General features: G+C 36.7%; 2 protein-coding genes across 4 annotated transcripts in view; one reads left to right on the forward strand and one right to left on the reverse strand.

Annotated features, from left to right (window-relative positions):
* Window positions 1-4,386, reverse strand: part of ripor1 (RHO family interacting cell polarization regulator 1) — a 69,286-nt gene extending 64,900 nt beyond the window's left edge. The window contains exon 1 of the mRNA XM_028451178.1: window positions 4,189-4,386. The gene's annotated coding sequence lies outside the window, so the exon portion shown is untranslated. The remainder of the gene's footprint in view (window positions 1-4,188) is intronic.
* Window positions 4,387-5,972: 1,586 nt separating this feature from the next.
* Window positions 5,973-21,993, forward strand: part of LOC114465715 (zinc finger protein aebp2-like) — a 37,473-nt gene continuing 21,452 nt past the window's right edge. Inside the window, exons 1-5 of one of the 3 annotated variants that reach the window (XM_028450908.1) lie at window positions 5,973-6,547; window positions 6,975-7,185; window positions 9,565-9,672; window positions 13,554-13,740; window positions 15,595-15,722. In XM_028450908.1, coding sequence (XP_028306709.1) covers window positions 6,081-6,547; window positions 6,975-7,185; window positions 9,565-9,672; window positions 13,554-13,740; window positions 15,595-15,722 — 1,101 coding nt within the window. In that variant the 5' untranslated portion in view covers window positions 5,973-6,080. The remainder of the gene's footprint in view (window positions 6,548-6,974; window positions 7,186-9,564; window positions 9,673-13,553; window positions 13,741-15,594; window positions 15,723-21,993) is intronic. The other 2 variants (XM_028450909.1, XM_028450911.1) reach the window with 2 other exon arrangements.

Here is a 21,993-nt window from a genome sequence, read left to right on the forward strand (position 1 = left end):
ATCTCTAAAAGACAATAAATAGAAAAAGTGTCCTATAAACAGTGACACTATTCTAGTGCAACATTTCTGTAACAAAGTGTCAACATACCAATGTAAAGGAATAAGTATCTCCAATAGTGCTTTCTGTAAACAAAAAATAGGGTCTTTCTTACCAGTGACACCATTATAGTGCAATATTCTAGTAAACAAAATATTGGTTCCTTCAAAAAACAGTGACAAAATTTCTGTGCAGTCGTACCTGCACATTTTAGTGAAAAAGCAGAAAATGATTTTGAGGAAAAAAAAAAAACGATAGCGGGAGCATATCAGAATCAAAATCAGAAATGTTTAATGGCCAAGTACAGTTTTAAGGACAGTACAAGGAATTTGTCTTGGTAGATGGTGCACGAAACAAAAAAAAAAAAAAAAAATTAATTAAATCAGGGCTTTCGCCTTTAATTGGCCATGTAATGTTATTACATACATGGAATTTGTCCTCTGCTTGCTCAACATCCCACAGTGATCAATCAATCAATCAATCAATCAATCAATCAATCTTTATTTGTATAGCGCCAAATCATAACCAATGGTATCTCAAGGCACTTTACAGTAGAGCAGTCTTAAGGACGGACTCTTCATTTTATGGATACACACATATGCATATATACGTATATACACATACATATGTATCCCACACCCAACATGAATTCATCATCAGTGATGGCCCAGGTGAGGTTTGAACCGGCAACCCTCCGATTACAAGCCGATTACAGCGTCCTTAACCACTAGGCCACCTAGGCTACATTATTCAAGTTTAATTTTTTGAATGGAATTACTGAAATAAATGAACTTTTTCATGATATTCTAATTATATAACCAGCACCAATATAATTGGCAAGTACAAATTTACAGTATGTCATGGCCTTTATTAAAATTTGAAAACATTAGCCGAGCTAAGCTCTTTAAATTTACATTTAAAAAATCTGTTATTTTTGGACTAAGCCATTTCTATTGTTTTCTTAAGCTGCATATAAACATTCACTACCGACTGATCTTATTGACAGACCACAGTACATTTCTTAAGCTCATTATTCATATTTATACATAAAACATGACTATGGAAAAATAAACTATTTTAAATGAAATAAACTGTATGATGTCATACATCTCATGAGTCATGACACAGCAACAATGCAACAAAGAAAAAGAGCGATACTGTATATTTGGAGTATAGAGTATTTCCATAGCCAGCTATAAGTATAATGAGTCATTGATGGTGATTGCGTTGAAAAGTGAAAGCTTTCTCTTTAAATACTTTGCATGTGCTAAGGCAGGCAGACCTTTGGAATGTTGTGTACTAGACTTCAGAAATATTCCAGGAATGGTTTACAGACAGGCAGTACAGAGATGTTTGGTGAAGAAGTCTACTTTCCATCATCGATTATTCATCAAATGACTAGAATAACAATGAGGAAAACCAACTTTGGCTTAAATGGTTGGGAAAATGAAACAAGACCATGCTGGCTTTTATCCAACTTATTTTGCTTAGTAACCCCTGAGAAGGCGTGTGCTTTGTCAGATGGTCAAGCATCGTGCATGTTAAGTTTACTGGAGTCTCCCAAATGGTCAATGTTTAAGTCATTCTGCACAGGTAAGATCTGGCTTTGTGCAAAAAAGTGAGGAAGTCTAGGTTTGAAGAAATGCCAAACTTGAAAAAAGTACCGCACACAGTCCCAACAGTCTCTCTATCAAAATCTTAGAGCATTTTATACATCTCCCCGTTACATTATTACATCATATTAATCTATTTTTTAAAACAAAGTTTTTCAGCAGTATTTGTTAGGTGTTACTTTCTACCCATTAGGCCAGGTTTTTTCAACCTTGGGGTCGTGACCCCATGTGGGGTGCCCAAATATCAAACTGGGTCACCTGAAATGTCTAGTAATTGATAAAAAAAATAAAATTAAAATAAAAAATACTGATCATCTTTTTAATTAATAATTAATTTTAAAACTAAAACACTCAATCTTAAAAAACTGTATTCTATACTTTCACAAATATAAATCTACTTCAAATAAAATGTAGTTAAAAAACATCTGAGCTGCCACAACTGTCACTAATCCTGGGCCCTGGCTACTGTAATTTTAGAAAATGATTTATTTAGGGTCACCAGAAATTGTTAATATCAAAATGGGGTCACGAGCCACTGCATTAGTCGTTTCTAAAGTTAGAATCATGTAGTAACAAGAAGACAGTCATCGACATCCCCCACCAGACTGGTTGTCATTATAGCTCACAACCTTTTTCTAAATGTCCTAGATCTAAGAACTTAGAGGTATACATAAGAAAATGATACATCAGAATATAAAATTACTAACTATCTTAAATGGTTTCTAAGAAAAGCTGTCCCCTTTGAAGATACCTCGAACAGAGTTAAAAAAAAAAAAAAAATAAATAAATAATTGTGCGCTTCTCATTTGCGAACTCCATCAAGGTATTGATACCCTGAGGCCACACACCGACTTCAGTTTCAGAGAAAAGCTAATAGGAAATGTCCCACATTTTCCTATATTTAAAACCAAACTCAAATGTGTGGCTTAAAGCAAACCAGTCTTGTGAGCATTAAGTGACTCTTCTTTTACTTTACTTGTACTTATTCATTTCTGTTACATTGTTTGTTGTATTTTCTGTATTTCTGTCATCTGACTACAGATGTAAATTAGCCCTGTGGCTATAATCTGGCATGTTTACGTCTGTTTGTTTCAATGCAGATGTTTATTAAGGTGCATTGTCCCTATCAAATAAATAAATAAATTAAATAAATAAATTTAACTCGAACGGACGGACAGACAGAGCTCAAACCTATATCCCCTTCACACTTTGTGGCAGGGGATAATAAAGTGAAGACCTGACCTACCCTTGTGCAAATAGTGAATACTAAACTGTATATGCAAACAAAGTTTGTCCATGAAGTTGTGTTATCATACACATATTTCAGTCATGGAGAGGCCATATGTTGCCCCCTTGGTTCCACCACAGCTGGTTGTAAAGAGTAACTCGTTATCCTGTCAGTTTATTTCACTTCCCCATTAATGATTTTATAATATTTATATCCACAGCACATCTTCCCTAACAGACAACACACTCTTTAACACCAAAACCTAGTTTATACAACTTTATGGACACTTGGAGCAGATGTTCTCAACCTCTGGGTCACGAGACACTGGGAGGGGGTCGCTAGATGCCTTCAATAAATATATATTATTTATTTATTTATTTATTTGAGCCCAATTTTGCTTCTTTTTTTTTTTTACATAATTTTTCTTCAACTACACCAAACTTGTCATATTTTAACCTATTTTTATCACTTTTTCTAGTCATATTTTTGCTCCTTTTAAATAATTTTTGCTACTCCCATTTCTGCAACTCCTCCATCAAATTTAAATGCCATTTCTGCACATTTTTTTCCACTTTCAAGACATGTTGGGCACTTATAAACCTTTACCACCACTTTTCCCACCTTATGTTGCATATGTTGACCCCATATTTACACCATATTTCAGGCTTATTACTTTTTCCCCCAATTTAACCACATTCATGATTTTTTATGCCCATAAAAAATCAGTTGAAAGTAATTATTCCTACTTTTTTCTGCCACTTTTAAACTAATATTGACACATTGAACTCCTTACCACTTTTTTGTCCATTTTTGCCCACTCTACTTTGCAAATTTTAACTAATTTCTGAGGTTTTAAAAATCTCATTTCACCACCTTTTTCACAATTTCTGGTCACTTTCAACCGATTTTGTTCCTGATTAAAACAAGGATACATCTTTAAGACGACTATACACTTTGGAGCAGATAATGATAAACTCCCTGGATAACAGTGGATATTATTCAGATAAAAAAGATAAATGTGGTTTAACTACATTCAGAGACACCTTTTGAGAACCGCTGAGACAGAGAGAATATCAGAGATGCAGTGCTAGACAGAGGAGAACAGTAAAGCCTACAGGTTCACAGAGTGATGGAGCCCGAACATAAACGAGCTTTAAACCAAGTAGACACGGACAGGAGCTGAGGAAAGCCCGGGTCAGCTGAGGGAGCAGCTGGGGCTGGGGCTGGGCCGGGTCTGCACGGCCGCAGTCACACAAAGTGAGTGAGGACAGGACAGGAGAGGAGAGGAGACAAATGTTGGGTGGACCTACATGTTTGCTGCAGTGGTCGGCCAGCGTCCTGGTCCGGCAGGAGCAAATCTCTGCTTGGAGGTCCAAACGCTCTGGACTGTCCTGGACTAACCAACGAGCATGTTGAAGGCCGTCGTCCGTCCGTCTGTCAATCCGCCGCCACCTGTGCCCGCTGACCGGCCCCTGCTCGCCCTGCCCCGCTGTGGCTGTGCCGCTCACCGTGACCACCAGCGTCAAGCGCCGCTCTGACCTCACTGTTTCCGGTTCACGCTTTCAGTTTAAAATGGCCTGAGGTCATGGCACCTCTTTGCCATTTTTATAATACAAATTACTGGCGACCACAGAGGCTTTTTTTCCCTCTAAAATTTGTTTTTTGATCATATTTGTTATAAAACGTTACAAATAATGATAAAATATCAATTTACATTTGAGGAAGTGAAATTATAGATTACAGTTGTTTGAGATTGTGTGTGTGGTGTTTTTAATTGAAAATGATGAATGGTTATTTAGGTTAGGTTGATATATGTATAGGGTTTTTTTTTAATTATTATTGTGAAAAATAGATAAATGAATAAATAAATAAATAAAATTATAAAAATAAAAGTATGTCATTTTAATCAGTATTTTTTTTTTAATTGTGCTATTGTTAGAAATTTCAACGACCCCCATTTTAGTTCCAGGTGACACCACATGGGGCCACGACCCGAAGGTTGAAAAACCCCACTAGGGCACCCATATTATACAACAAAAAATAGGACACTTATTTCGAACTTGGCATACTCAAAAAGTTCTCAATATTTACTTTAAATATGCCTTGTAACATAATACAAGATTGTAGATAAGTAAGATGTTATCCTCTATAAAGTTTGAAAAATCCTTTATGTCAACAAACATTTAACATTTAGATTTAGTATTTAACATTTACATTTAGATTTAACACAAATTTCACAAATATTGCTGATGAATGTAGTGTGTGAGTGAGTGTTGGTGGTGGCGTACTATGGCAGCCTCGCCTCCATCAGTCTGCCCCAGGGCAGCTGTGGCTACAATAGTAGCTTACCACCACTAAGTGTGGAGTGAAAGAATAATGCTTTAATTCAGTAAAGAGCTTTGAGTGTCAATGATAAAGCGCTATATAAAATCCAATCCATTATTATTATTAAAAACAACATTTAAAAGTTCAGATAAGTTTTTTAAATTTGGTTTGTTACTAAATGTTGCAAAAAGTGTGCAACTTTACAATCAGTACCCCATATTATATTATACAAAAGTATATTATATTGTACTAACAATATCATTATATTGTACGAACAAAATAAGTACAGTTTACTATACAATAATACAAGATCATTTTTGTAACATATCACGGTTGTACAATATATTTATTTTGTTCACACACACACGCACACGCACACGCACACACACACACACACACACACACACACACACACACACACACACACACACACACACACACACACACACACACACACACTGCTAATGTGTAGCGACATCTGGTGGCCAATCTTCTACATGTCTAAGGATCTGTAAAAGACAGGAAGTGTCATAAATCTGTGAGCAATGCTAACTTTTGCTTACATTAAAGGTTTTTTTTTAAGTGCATCTTTATTTCCGTGTACAAATTCCTGTTATTAAAAGCACATCATCACTAAAATAGGATGAAAAACACACACAAAATAAATAAAAATTAAAAAACGATGTGACGAGGATTTGAGCATAAATGCTTGTTTCTGAATCGTTGGTCATCATTTATCTGGAATGCGTCTGACGGGGAATCGAACCCCATCCCTTCCACTGCACTCATGGAAGCTCACACACAGTGTGCCCAGTGAGGCTGATGCTGTTGTCGGACTCCGCCCAGTTCCACCGTTAATATTGGTCACAGTGTAGAAATGGCTCCCGCGGATCCGGACGAATCTCTTGCTCCAAAGGTAGAGAGCGACCCACCACCGGTGGACACCGTGGAGAGGAGGGCAGAGGAAGGACCGGAGCTCACCGTGCAGGGCTGCAACGTAGAGCCGAAAACGGAAGAGGTGGAGACGGAGGTGAGCGAGGAGAAGCCTGCTGCAGAAAAGGCCGCGAATCAGTCAGTGACAGACGCTGCCGAGTCGTCGGTTGACCGGGAGGTAACAGGCGTTCTAGAAGGACAGGAAGACCGTCCGGAGTCCCAGCAGAGCCGGGAAGAAAGAACCGACAGTCCCGGAGAGGAGACCCAGTGTGCGGGGATGGGCTGCGAGCCGGCCAAGGGTGTCTGTGAGGCCGGGGAGAAAGCCGGCGAGCTGGGTGACAAGAGGCGACCGAGTGTGGAGATTTCCTCCTCGGATGGAGAACCGCCGAGTCGCATGGACTCAGAGGACAGGTGGGAGTAATACAGTAATCACTGTAATACAGTGGGTGGAGAAAATATACAGACTCCTGGAGGAAAAATGTCTGAATATTCTTACTAATGGGATGTGTAGATGACTATCTGATTTATTGTAATCATGCAAGTCTAAATCAATATGTAAATAATGTCTCTCTTCTAACACAAAACAAATAATGTGATTTGAAAATGGATCATTACATTTTTTTTAATTACTTTTATTTTATTATACCTACATTCACTACAGTTACACCTGTAACTGTAGCTACAACCTTTTAGTGTTAATCGTTGCCATAAACTCAAATGTGTGCTCTCCCACAGACGGAAATACCATCACCTTTCTCTATTAGCAGTGAATATATATATATGTGAAATAATAATCATATGTTAATCTTCTTGTGATCGTGTGTCCTCTGTCTCTCAGCATCAGCAGCACTCTGATGGAGATGGAGAGCACGGTGTCCAGTGGCCGCTCCACTCCAGCCATGATGAACGGACAGAGCAGCGCCGGCTCATCAGTGTCTAAGATACTGGCCTATCCCTGCTGCTGGGACCTGTGTCCACAGTGCTTCAACTCCAGCCCTGACCTGGCAGAGCACATCAGGGGGATCCATGTGGACAGACAGAGAGGAGGGGTTAGTAGAGGAAGCCTAAATCACCAGTGTCCACACAGCTGACATTAGACACAACTCTGTATAATAATCTCTCAGAACACACACAATGAATGCAGCATGTTGTTAAAGAACAGAGCGCCTAGAACACAGATATTGTTTTTAATAAGAGTTCTGCATGCTCAATAGAAGGTTTAAAGCTGATATCCGAAGTTTCAGAGAAATCTATGTTTATGTATCATTTTTTTGAAATTTGAAAAAAATACCTAACTAGTCGTTTACTATGGTCTACTGTAGGTGGTCATTCATTTACACCAATGTATATAAGTCCCTCCTTCGTCCTATAGACCCATATAAAACCCCGATAAATGGAAACGAGCGCCGAGTTCCCCCAGCCAATAGGCTTTGACTTCCTGGAGCGGACTCTGCCAATCAAAGGGAATGCGCGTGCGTAAACTGTGCACGGAAACGACGACGCGCATCACAACAGCAAACGGGTATCACTGAGCAGCATAGAGTCATGGAGGAGCGCGCCGAAGCTCTTTTATTTTTATTTTATTTTTTTTATTTACAGAAATATTTACAGTGTACAAACAATATTTACAACTTATATACATACATACATACATACATACATACATACAGGCAATCACTCCACACAGGAAACAATTTTCTGAGTCAGCAGCTCTGAAGCTCTTACCTCAGAAATGTCCATCACCACGATGACTCATAGACCTATATCAATGCGTCCCGATGCGACCGTGTGTTCCGCGAAGCGCGTGCACAAACGTAGAGGCGTGGCTTCTGGTAGATTATAGAGGCAGGGGGAGGAAGTGGAGCTGTTGAGGTGTCTTTTCAGAAACTCTGGATATCAGCTTTAATGCAACCCTTATATTAAAGTGAAACCTTGAACTTTTACACTGAGTAATAGTGGATGTGGTTGAGACGGGGTCACCAACACGGTGCCCGCGGGTACCAGGTAGCCCGCATGGACCATGTGAGGGGCCCTCAGGAGCTCTCGTCACCAATGAGCTCCATCTAAAACTCACAAATACAGTATGAGATGTATTTAGTAGAGTTAGATACTGCTGCATGTGATAATGTTTTAGCATTAAATTACCATCTTTCAATGTTTATTTTCACTAAAACATTGTGACAAATGTTTTAGGTGTTGCAGATCTGGTGTATGGTGGTTTGTTATATGTATAATATGATGAAACATTTTTAAAAAAGCGTGATTAATTTTCCGTAAAATATGACATACCGTAATTGTTACATTTGACAATTGTTACAAGTTATAAGATTAGTTAAAAGTAGTTTTTTCTAAGAAACGTAATGAAAATTAAAAGGTACAAGTTTCACACATGTTGGTCAGCACATTTAAACCACCTTGCACAAACATTTGCTTCTTTAATTTTTAAACTGAAAGGTAAACTTCACGAAAAAAGTTGATTTCACTTGATTGATGTTTATTGATAATGTGAACTACTGTGTGAATTGGTTTTGATTTTAAAAATGAGCCTCCGTTAGTTTGCAGTTGCAGCGGAAGACTTTGTCCTCACAGAGTTTATATAGAGCTGTGATTCACAGAGTTGACTTTGTGTTGAAACCAGGGAGGTTTTTAATTAATATCAAACAATCACTTTTTGCTGGTAGTACTCAGAGGTGAAAGTAACAGATTACAAGTACTCACGTTACTGTAATTTAGTAGCTTTTTATGGGTACTTGTACTTTTTTGAGTGTATTTCTGAATCAGTCATTTTGTATTTAAGTATGTTGAAAATTATATATTTTTGTGATTATTTTTTTAAATTTCCATTTCATGGCCATTTCAAGGCACATTGAACATAATCCATATGTTTTTAGTCATGCAATTTCTGATCAAAGCCCCGGTTGGAGTTTCTACATATTTTGTTGTTACCCACATGGCAAATTTGACATGGCACTGTTATAGAGTTCATAAATGTAGCTATACTTAGAGCCTGAGCATTTTTTTTTAATTATTTTGAATTGAATTCTTTGGTGTTATTTTATTTGAAAAAAAGAATTGCACATTTTGACAAACCTTTTGTTTTATACAGATGCCTTTGTGGAAAATAATTTAAGTTCCGCTTGTGGAAGATTTGGTCTCTTCCTTTTTAAGTTTATATATAAGATGTTTACTGTATGCAGGGGAACCATGGCAAGATTTATTACCAGAAAGGAACTTGAAGAGTGAAAATAACTAGTAACTTTTACTTTGAATACTAGTTAATATAGCTACTTTTTATTTGTATTTTATGTATGACTTACTTGTACTTGAGTACAGTTTAAATTGAGTAACAGTAGCATCTCTTACTGTCAGCCCCTAACAAATGCATCTTTTAAACTGTGCTTGTAACTCCCTGGCTTTGTGTCCCTCAGGTGTTTGTGTGTCTGTGGAAGGGCTGTAAGGTGTACAACACTCCGTCCACCAGTCACAGTTGGTTACAGAGACACATGCTGACCCACAGCGGAGACAAACCCTTTAAGGTAAACCACACTGAGGCCTTCCTTTGTCCTCATCTTCTCTGTGAACAGTTCCAAATATAGCTGCTTGTATGCAGCCTATATGGAGAATCATATGGGGTGTCCTTACCTCATTTTTTCATTTCATTTCATTTTATTTATTCTTTTTTCATTTTAATGCAACATAAATTGGTACAACAATCCAGCAAACACAACAATAAAACATTCCATGAAAAGAAGAACAGGAGTAGAATGAAGAAAAAATCTTATAAACTCCTACCGCATTCTTAACAAAAACGTTACAAATTAAATGGACTCAACGATGCCAGAAGATAACAATAGCCCAGAACAGATGTAATCAACTTTTGATTTTAACAATTTTCACTTTTTTTATTATTTTTTTTAATTTTATTTCTCAATTATTATAAATGATTTTGCTAAAACAACAGTTGTTGTAAATTTAACAATTTTCACATTCATCTTTATACAAGTTAAGTATGTGCTGTTTATACTTATATTTGAATTGAAGAATATTTGAACAACATTTTAGATCATTTTCTAGAGAGTTCCATTGTATCACACCAGATACTGAGAGACACATTTTTTTGAGGGTATTTCCTGCAAAAGGTTGTTTTAAGTCATTATTAATTCTGCTTGTCTCACTGTTTACAGTAAAAAGGGTTTGAAGTCCATGCGGTAACAGACAGTGTTTTGCTTTATGAACAACTAATAAAGTTTGTAAAGAAACCAAGTCCATCAGTTTGAGTAGTCCTGACCTCAGAAACAGTCCTGTGGTATGCTCTCTCTTGGAGCGACTCCATTAATTATTCTTATAGCCCTTTTTTGCAAAAGAAATAAGGGCGTTAAATTAGTAATATAAGAATCACCCCATATCTCCAAAGAATACATTAAATACGACAATTTATTTTTATTAAACCATTTCTGAAGTTGGACCATTTCTTGTTCAGCAGTTTCCATGAATGTTCCTAAGTTCTTCCCCGATACAAAAAAATTAGTATCATCCGCAAAAAGAACAAATCGTAAAATCTTTGATTCCTCACAGAGGTCATTAATATATAAAGTAAAAAGTTTCGGCCCCAGCACAGAGCCTTGAGGGACTCCACACTGTATTGTTTCTAACTTAGATTCATGACCTATATACTCTACATATTGTTGTCTATTTTCCAAGTAACTACTAATCCAGTTTAAAACTACACCTCTAATGCCATATGTCTGTAATTTAGATATCAATATACAGTACCATGATCGAGAGTGTCAAAGGCCTTTTTAAGGTCAATAAAAACTCCAACTGTGTGATTTTTATTTTCCAGTTCTGTAGTAATGTCCTCTGTGATTTTCATCAAAGCCATAGCTGTTGAGCGGGTGTTTCGAAACCCAAACTGATTATCATGTATCAAGGAATGTTTTTCAAGAAAATAATCAAATTTTTCAACAAAGAGTTTCTCCAGAATTTTGGAAAATTGAGAAAGCAAAGATATAGGCCTATAATTTGTGAGACTATGCCTATCACCCGATTTAAAAAGTGGAACAATCTTAGCCACCTTCATTTTATCTGGAAAGAAACCTGTATTAAAAGACAAATTGATTATATATTTTAATGGTCTAATAATACAATGTATAGTTTCTTTGACAATATACATATCTAAACCATCACTATCACATGAATATTTACATTTCAATTTGAGACAGTAGAAATAATTTCACTCTCACTAACTTCACCAAGAAATAGGGATTGCATAACTCTACTTTCACCTATCCAGCTTTTATTTTTGTTATGCAGTGGTATAGATTTAGCAAGATTTGGACCAACATTGACGAAAAATGAATAAAATTCAACAGCCATTTGTACACCACTTACCTCTGTATTCTGTTGGTTCATTTTTATAATGGCAGACTACAATTCATTTTACTGCCCATAACCTCCCTTAAAACTTTCCACATTCCTTTGATATTACTTTTGTTTTCCATCAACAAATTTGTATAATAATCTTTCTTTGCACGTCTCATTACGGTAGTCAACTTATTTTTATAGGCTTTATATTTTTTTTCTGCATTTACTGTCCGATATTTTACAAAGTCACAATAAAGCTTATTCTTCTTTTTGCAAGATTTCAATATACCCTTTGTTACCCAAGGCTTGTTGTTTTTTTTTTGCTATATCATTCAATATTTTTGTTGGGCAATTTTTATTATATAACCATAGATACTTTTAAAAAAATGATTCATAGGCCTTATTTACATTATTTGTACTATAAACATTTTCCCAGTGTTCTTTCATAAGATCATCCCTAAATGTATTTAGTCTTTCTTCAGTTCTTGACCAAAGAACTTTACTGCACTTTTCTTTGTCTGTTTTTACTTTACAAAAATTAGTTACAAATATAGGTAAATGATCAGTTGTATCATTTATCAGAAGACCACTTTTGACCCTTTTTTCAAAAATATTAACAAAAATGTTATCAATTATTGTGGCACAACTGGAGGTTATTCGGCTAGGCCTGGTAATGGTTGGATAAAGGCCTCTGCTATACATTAAATCTAGGAAATCTGAACTACTAGTATGATTAGACATTTTTTAGGATACTATTCACTAACATTATTCACCTCTCCCATGGTAAATATTGGGTATATCGTGTAAGAATTAAACACACTATGAGTTTTAGAACATCCTGAATTAAGACTGAACTCAACCGGGCCTGACACAGATCAAGTACAGTCGCGATGAAGTGCTGAGGATCCCAGTAGATCTCTGTGGAACGTGTGCTGACAGACTCTAAAGCAGACATAGGCAACTGGTGGCACGGGGGTCCCTAAGTAAATGTACAAAATGACAGAAAAATACACAAAACAAGAGCAAGAATACATAAGTAAATATTAAAAATGACAACATTGCAAAAAATACAGTAAAAGCCAAGAGGAAAACACAGAAAATACAAAATTACAGAAAAATGACTCTACAAACCTACAGTACTTGCAAACAAGCAAAACGACAACAAAAACACACTAACATTCCTCCCAAAAACACAAAATGACAGCACAAATACACAATATGACTCCAAAAAACATTTATTATACAGGAAAAAATAAACAAAAGGACAACAGAAATGCACAAAGTGCCTCACAACGAGCAAGACAACAACAACAACAACAACACACACGCACGCAGAACGAGAGAAAAACACACAAAATTACTATAAAAACTCATAGTTCTTTCCTGTATTAATGTTCAGATCGCTCATTATTCTAAATGCTGACATCAATGTTGATCATGTGGCCCTCCGATCAAACAAACACATTTTTGTGGCCCCGCTGTGATAAAATTTGCCTACCTCTGCCCTAAAGTCTAATTCACTGATTCTCAAACAGTGGTACGCGGGCTCCATCTCGTGGTATGCTTATTTGATTCATTATTTAAGTACAGTGTTTTATTTTCCTATATTTAAACACAGTGTTACTGTTCAAACTGTGTGTAATGTTACGGTCAACAACGATATTAAATATACTTGTTAAATAAAACCTCCGCCTTGTTTTGAATAGATACTTAGACCTACTACACTACTGTATTTTAATGTTGGTCATCATGGTGGTACTTGGAGAGCCAAGTATTTTCTGAGGTGATACTTGGTGAAACAAGTTTGAGAACCACTCACCTAATTTATTCTTCCGATCCGTAGTTAGGATTTGTTAGAGGCGCAGACAGGCATCGAGGCCGAGGGCTACATATACACAACCGGTCAAAAGTTTTAGAACACCCTCATTTTTTTTTGTTATTTATTGCTGTTCAAGTCATGCAAGTCCAGTGAATAGTCCAGTGAATAGCTGGACCAATACATGGCATTTCACGTCCAGCCTGAGCATGCATGTTTTTTACTCCTCTGCTGCAGTGTGTGGTCGGCGGCTGCACTGCCAGCTTTGCCTCTCAGGGAGGACTGGCCCGCCACGTGCCCAGTCACTTCAGCCAGCAGAGCTCCTCTAAAATGGCCAGCCAGGCCAAACTCAAGGAGGAGTCGCCATCCAAGGCTGGACTCAACAAGAGGAAGAAGCTCAAGAACAAACGCAGGTGCTCCCTACGTACGTACCTGCAAGACACGCAGACAAGTCCTCATTTAAACCGTTTTAACTGTGGTTTCATCTTTCTCTCCGTTACTTCATTGTCTGCTTGCCCTGAACAGGTACAGCTAAAAAATGACAACTCACGACAACAATAGTCAAATATTTCAAGCGAATATTTCTTGAAATTGTAATGATAAAGGCTTACAGTTAGTGAAAGCCCAAAATTCAGTGTCTCAGAATTTTTTAATATCAATAAAAACAAATATATGTTTTAACTTCTGAGAAGTGTGTTCAATTGAATGCACTCAGTACTTAGTTGGGCCTCTTTTTGCAATGATTTGCGTGAAATGTAGGTGATCAACCTGTGGCACTGCTCAGATATAATGAAAGCCCAGGTTGATTTGATAGCGTTGTTGGGTCTGGTGTCTTCCATCTTCCTACTAATAATAGCCATTGATTCTCTATGAGGTTCAGGTCAGGTGAGTTTGCTGGTCAATTCAGCACAGTAACACCACGGTCATTGAACCAGCTTTTGGTAGCTTTTGGCAGCTTCCAAGTCCTGCTGGAAAATGGAAATTTGATAATAATATCAAATAATACATAATAATAATAACAATAATAATATATTATTGATCGTATGTAATATTCTAATTTTCTGAGACACTGAATTTTGGGTTTTCATTATCTGTAAGCCTTAATCAAAGAAACAAAGGCTTAAAATATTTCACTCTGTGACATGAGTCTATATCATATAATATGGGTTTCACTTATTTAAATGAGTGACCAAAATTTGAATTTTTTTAATGATATTCACAATTTTTTGACAGGTACATGTATTGTTTATCCTGATGAGGGTAGGAGACCCTCCCTAAACATATATAGTCTTAGTTTCCATCTTTCCCTTGAACACTCATAGCTCCAAAAAAAACAAGAATATTTTTATTAGCACAGTATTTCAATTTAAAATATTGTATTTGTTACAGTTTAACTGGTGATCAGGTTACCTGGTGATCTGATGTATGTATTCCAGGCTGTTGGTAGGACCTCATGATGTTTAAACCTGTGGAGCAATGCTGTTTAAAAGCAGATCTAAATGTTCTTCTAGATGCAACCAACAGTCATTGCAATGACCACCAGTAGAACCACAGCTCCAGTAGGGATTGGATCATTCACACTTGATCCAATCCCTCCACATTAAGGATGTAACTATTCATCTATTACATCAATGGATCAATTTATTGTCCTATGATCCAACTACATCGGCAAGTTGGCCTTATGGATAACACATATCGATCTAACATTGTTTTAAAAGACAATCAATCGATTGTATTGAGATAAGGAAATAACACATTGGATTTAACCACGACAACCATCATATTGATCTGATTTAGCCTGTGATCAGCTGTTTTAATTTATTTATAGGAAAATTCAAGAGGTCCGATTAATTATTATTTAGCTTTTCACTTTCATTAAAATCAGGCCGAAGGTCCAGTTAGTGTCAGTGATGGACAGACTGCTCTCATGTGTTTGTGGAGCCTGTGTGTAATGAAATGTTCGGAACGCTCAGTCTTCTACACTCAGCGATGGAACTGTAACATTCAAATGTATCCAGACGTTACTGTTTTCTTTCACTCTCCGTCACCCTACATATGTATAACATAACCTGATTCTTAGCGTACCTGCCAGAGATGATAGCTGCAGTTAGAGATTTTGTCGTCGTTTGGTAAATAAATTAAAAAAAATTGTCACCTGTCTTAGATTCTCACTTTTTCTTAAATCGTTACAAATGTCAGTTTGCTAGTTGAGTCCTGGCACTCCTCCTGCTTTGTGTTCAGTGACGCTTTATTCTTGGTATCTCCTTCTTTACCTCAGCAGCAAGGCCCCATGACTTCTTTGACGCCCAGACTATGGACGCTATCCGCCACCGGGCCATCTGCCTTAACCTCACCACGCACATTGAAAGTGTCGGCAATGGTCACAGCGTTGTCTTTCACAGTACGGTAAGTTCTGCATAGCATTTCAACAGAAATCAGAACTTGAAGTGCTTTGCTTTTGTGCAAGGTTTTTCTTTTTTGTGCTTATAATAACGCCATTTTTTCATGTTGATGCTAAATGCAAGAACACACCTTAAACAGTGTGTCCACATTATTATGTTTATCTTAAGGTAAAATTTAGTATTTGAATGTTTCTTTTCACGCATTTCTGGGCTGCTTTTTCAGAGAATGACCGTATTTGGGTTGTGGCAGATCTTGTCAGGTTTTCTCAGATACAACGCAGTGCCGAAAGCTCACACTGACCACACCTAAGAAGTTAGGTAGCATCATAATTATTATTATTACACAAACTACAGAAGCCTCGACACTATGTAGAGGCTCATTGTAAGAAGACTTCTGCAAACAGACTTTCCTAATTTACGTACATTTGTAAATTTGTCTCTGAGCCATAAGTACGTAGGCACAGAATTTGTCTCAACACCTACATCCAAAACCATAGGAAGGATGTGAAGAATTCTGTGGCCTCATCAATTGATGGTCCCGACAGTTTCGAGCACCACCAAAGTCAGCTCGAGCTGAAGCCGGAGTCTTAAATAACTTTGATATAAACTACAATTACATTTTAACAGATGAATGTCTTTCAGTCTACTGCCTTCTACAGCTTGAGCATACACAGAGAGCTGCTCACTGTCACACTGCTGGGATTTCAGCAGTGAAAATGACAATAATTAATACACCATTATTATCAGATATCAGCAAGATATTGTTCATATAGAATAAGACGGTCATGTGTCCTTTAAATGCAGTAAAAATCCAATACAGACTAATTATTAGGGTAAACTTATAATTTAGTATTTTACTTTATATTCAACCTCATTCTAATGTTTTAAACCTGAAACAGCTTCTTTAATCCTCATCTCTTTGGGTTTTTGCTGCCTAAACGGCTCCGTGCATTTGATGGATCAGTACCAGGCAAACGCCCAAACTCTCGGTGCACACCAAAATAAAATGCCAGATATAATAGCAAGCTTCAGTCCAGTAATTGGAAATAACCCCAGGCTTCTATGAGCAGAAATATCCATTATAAAAGAGAAAGTATATCAGAGCACACCTCATTCTGCTCTTCACTCAGACCCTCCCTTTGGTCCGTGGAAACGTTGAGCATTATAAACACACAAGGCTGAGGATCACTGCTTTGGTAAACAGTAAACAGACACCGGTTTGGTTGAACTTTTACTTTATCTTGTCTGTGGCAAGTAGGCAAGCGTTCATGTCAAACCCTGTAATTAGCTGCAATAATTGCAAAAAAAACCTAAAATGTTCAGGGTTAATATTTTACCAGTACTGCAACTTGAGGATAAGCTGCATCTTCTACTGATAGTTTGAAATGCTGGTTAGCAGCCATCTATTAGATACAGGGTCCCCATGCTCATGAAATTCCTGGAAAAGTTTAGGAACAATTTTCCATTGTTGAAAAGTCATGGAATAATTTAACTGTTTGGAAATATAGCCTATTTTATTTTAATGTTTAAAATCCTACCTTTGCTGTTACTATGAGATGCTAGGCAAGTCCCATAACCCTAACACCTTGTGTAGTAATGCTGAACGATTAACCTTAATCACATCGATATTAAGGTTTTCACTACTGCGATAACGTAACCTCAGATGCTAGAGGTTTTTTTTTCTCGTCTCCATCATTTGAGTGAGAACCGCCTTCCTGGGCTGCTGGCCAATCAGAGATGGTTACAGGACGCAAGCTTGTATGCGCTACAGCGAGTCTCAGTTACCCCTCAGTTGAGTGCGCTAAAAACAACTACACTAGAGCCCTATAAAATCAAACGGAATCACGGAATTGACTAATGATAATGGAATTTACCGTTGAACGCAGAAATGGATAGAATCGGGTTGAAACGCCATCACCGTGAGGAAAAGGACGTTTTTTTTAATGTTTCGGGGACCGCTTCTTTTGTGCACCACCCACCACCCTCCCTTCCTGGCCTCTTCAAACACAGTATAAACGGCACTAAACACCGTCTAAACTGCCAAAAAACTATGCAAATCATCACTGACTCCTAAATCAGAGCCAACCAGTGCCCGCTTAACTTTAACGTGTCTGTGAAACTCTGTCCGTTTCTCGTGTAGCGCTGCTGTGCTCCCTGGACTTTAATCAGCTTTAATCAGCTTCACCTGCGCAGTGTTTAAACATCTCATCAGAGCTACAGAAGATCCGTGGATAAAGTTGTTCTGTTGTTGTGGGCGAGACCATCGATGCCAGGGATTGTAGAGTCTGAAACATCGTAGATTATTGATAATACTGTAAAATAGTCTAGCTTCTAGTGGCGAAATAACTGATGCATGATCCTTGCGTCCTTTTCTTTTTATTTAATCATTACGGTCTGGAATGATGTCATTAGGATAATTTAAATTAGGTTTATTTAAATGAATTAACCTAATATGAATGAAGGTTAATTTAAATGAAGTTGATCAAAACGTAATCAATAAAGCTGATCAGATTCAGTAAACCATTGTTCCCTGAGGGGAAATTGTGTCACATCAATGCTTTTCTCATACATCTTTATATGACATAAATAATTAAAAAGGAGCAGTCAGAATAATCCATGTCAGTATAATTTATATATATACCTTTTAATTGTATTTTACTTATTTTAAATTAAATTTTGACATACATTTCTGTTTAATTACAATTGTCTTTTTTATTAGTATATGCATATGCATTTAAATGTATAAAATATTTTTAAAAATCGTAAATTGAATCGCAATCACAATATCTGTCAGAAAAATCACAATTAGGTTATTTGTGTAGTACATCGCTTTTAATAAATGTCTGCAAATTGAAATTATAATCTTATAATGAAACTATGTTTAATAATGTATCAGCTATTTAATGTAACTTTACAGTATTTAAAAAATATATATTTCCAAACTGGATGTCTATGCCGGGCATTTGCTCCTTTGTACGATGCTTTGACATAACTTGTATTCCCTGGGCCACATTTTTGCTACTAACCATGGCACTAGGAGTGTGACAATATCTCGATACAGCGATATTCCTCCGCATGATCGATCATCGATATGCTCCCGCTAAGTATCGATTTTTTCCTTTTCTGATTTTTCACTCAAATGTGCAGGTAGGTCTTCACAGACATTTTGTCACTGTTGAAGGAACCAATATATTGTTTACTAGAATATTGCATTATAATGGTGTCACTGGTAAGAAAGACCCTATTTTTTGTTTACAGAAAGCACTATTGGAGATACTTATTTACATTGATATGTTGACACTTATTTACAGAAATGTTGCACTAAAATAGTGTCACTGTTCATAGACACTTTTTCTATTTATTGTCTTTCAGAGATATAAAATAAAAATTGTATTTTTTCACTTAATTTTTTTTTCTTGTTATGTCAGATTATCGTAGAATGATTTCTGACCAATATATCCATAATCGCAGTATCGTCGCATCGTGAGACAATCGTTATCGTGAGCTTTGTATCGCATATCGTATCGTGAGGTACCCAGAGGTTCCCACCCCTACATGGCACACTGTCAGACCTCTGTTACACTGGTGCACTGGAAAGGCCCGCTCATTTTTGCACGCTAATGGTCTTGAAAATATCTTTGCATTTCAAAACTAAGTAATGGAAATTTGGTAAAATATTTTGGAAAAGTTTTGAAAAATAATTTTGAAAAAAGTGTGGGAACCCTGTAGATGGGACTGTAGAACCTTCCAACAACTGTGTGAACAGGAGTGTGTAGCTATGCAGTAAACTGAGCCGCTGTGTGCTCTGACATCATAACTACATTTACCAGCTTCTACAATCTGAGCTACAATAGCACATTGGCCTTCTGATGCTCTGGACACTCACAGGATTGGCTGCTTTCTTTGAAACACTTCGATAGCTGCACTTCTTGTTATGATTCAATGATAACATCTTTATCACATTCAGGGACACAGTTGAAACCTGCAGGTTTACGGCCCTCAAGGACCAAGTTTGGCCATCCCTGATTTATCTTCTATTTTAGTTTAACTCTGAACCAGAAATATTGGGACATTTTGTAATAAAAAAAGTAACAATACCCCATATTGTCTTTTCATTTTAATACTTCCACATTGTACACCATTAATAAGTATTTTTTGATACGCTTGAGTTCACTGTTGTTGTTTTTCTTTTTAATTAATTCTTATTTTCCTTTTGAACAACAAAGGGGGTGAAAAACAGATCTCTGAGCAATGTGATTTTTTTCCTTCTTTGCACTTGCATTGAACCTGGAAAGGCCTTGAGGCCTGATGTTGTGTTTCTCGGAATTGGAGTTCACATCAAAGACAATTGAATTTCTGCATATGTGTGAGCTGGATACATTATGGATGAGCTGTAAAGTGTCTTTTCACCTTCACACAGAAGACATGTCTGAGCACTCAGAAGAAACAAAGCCTCTCACTGAAATGTTTTTTTTTTTTTTTTTTGATGTTACCTGACGAGTCCAGGACTAAATTATTCATCCACAGGTTGACCGTAAAGGTGTTTTGCGTGTGAATGGGAGCATTTTTTGAATGGCTGCCTGTCTTGTATAATTCCACTAGGGAGCGCTGCGTGCCCTGCTCAGAGCTCTCAGACCCATGAAAGATGAAAACACTGAACAACTCTCATCTCATGCTTCATCTCAGTGTTTATTCCAAAGCAAATCCAAACGTGGCCACATATCTGTCAGCTCGCTTTACTTTTCTTCTGACAGCGTCATAGCTCCTGCTTACTGTGTGCAAATGTAACTTGCGTTGTCTGCTCACACTCCATGTTGAGAAAATTGTTCATTTAATGCATTTCCCCCCCGTGAGAAAACAGTTTTATAAATTATAGATTATTTGTATCATGCAACTGTGGTATCCCACTTCTGGTCAACCATGCAGAAACAGAGGAAAATAACCATGAGCACTTTCATCCTCCAGGTAAAACCAAAGAGATCCTATTTGGTGCTCAATGTTTCATATCAGACTTTTAAAGCCTGGACTAATAAGAACATAGTTTAAAATTTGTATTGCAGCCATATTTCATATCTAACTGATAAGTATTTCTTCTGATTTCAGAGGATTTTTAGAAAATAATGTTTAGGGTTCTATAGCCTTCAAACAGGAATGTGAGGGATATGACTTGGAAATTACATAATAATGTCAACATTGTTTTGAACAATAACATGTTTATTAGTAATTAAATTAAGATACATGTAGGAGCAGTTGGTCTTCTAGAACCAATTGCATTCATATTTCTAATAAAAATATTTATTTACTGTTTGTTTTTGGATAAAATGTCATTAATACCCCATCCACAAGTAATCCCTGTCCATTGTATATGGAAAGAGATAAAGAGTGAATTTAAGTAAATGTAAACAAAATATGTAAAATCAACATATAGTAAATAAAACAAAATGGAGTAGGGACGATGAATGAGTGAACAAATGACTGAATAGACCTCACAGAGTAACTCAACTGATACCAAATGCAACAACAATGATGTTGGTCATGAAAAGGCATGCAGGGAATCCTGGGAGGCCATCATGGGCACTTCTAGTTTACAAAATAATACTAACAGTGCTGTGGAGCAAATGGAACAATGAGCAAACTAAATGTAAACCTGCCTATTAAGGTGTATAAATTAAATAGTTTCTGTTTTTCAAACACGTTTCTAACAAATCTATAGTTTTTTTACACAAGGTAAAAATAATGTTCCCAATTCCCATTATTGTATTATTGTGAAGGAGGCCACAGCTAACATAGACTACGCTGTACATCAAAGGGTGTTGGTGTTTTGCAACAGTGCTGGCAAAACACATTTATTTGTATAGTTCATTTTATACACTTTAAATGACTAAAAGTGCAGCATTTAGAAGAAAACAAAAAACAAACAGCTGTAGCTCCTCTAAGAAGAACATAATGATAGTCCAGCTTCTCCAGATCTCTCTAAGTCATTAACCTTTCACTCTGGAGATAGCCTTAGTTAGTAAAAAAAAAAAAAAAAAGAAGCTGTCTTTGTGTTTGATTTAATTTGAATGCAGTATTATTCACATTCATTTCGATTATTCCGATTCATTTATTCCTGGGGTGTCGAATTCCTTTTCATTCAGGGGCCAAATACGTTAGATCAAAAGTGTTCCACAGATTTTTGTTGGGGAAGGGTGGGGGGAACTATTTTAACATTATTAAGCCCTAATTTGTACTTCCACTTATAAATTATATATACAGTATTTAAGGCTTCCACACTA

This window comes from Gouania willdenowi, chromosome 6 (genome assembly GCF_900634775.1).
Source record: "Gouania willdenowi chromosome 6, fGouWil2.1, whole genome shotgun sequence".
Taxonomy (NCBI): domain Eukaryota; kingdom Metazoa; phylum Chordata; class Actinopteri; order Blenniiformes; family Gobiesocidae; genus Gouania; species Gouania willdenowi.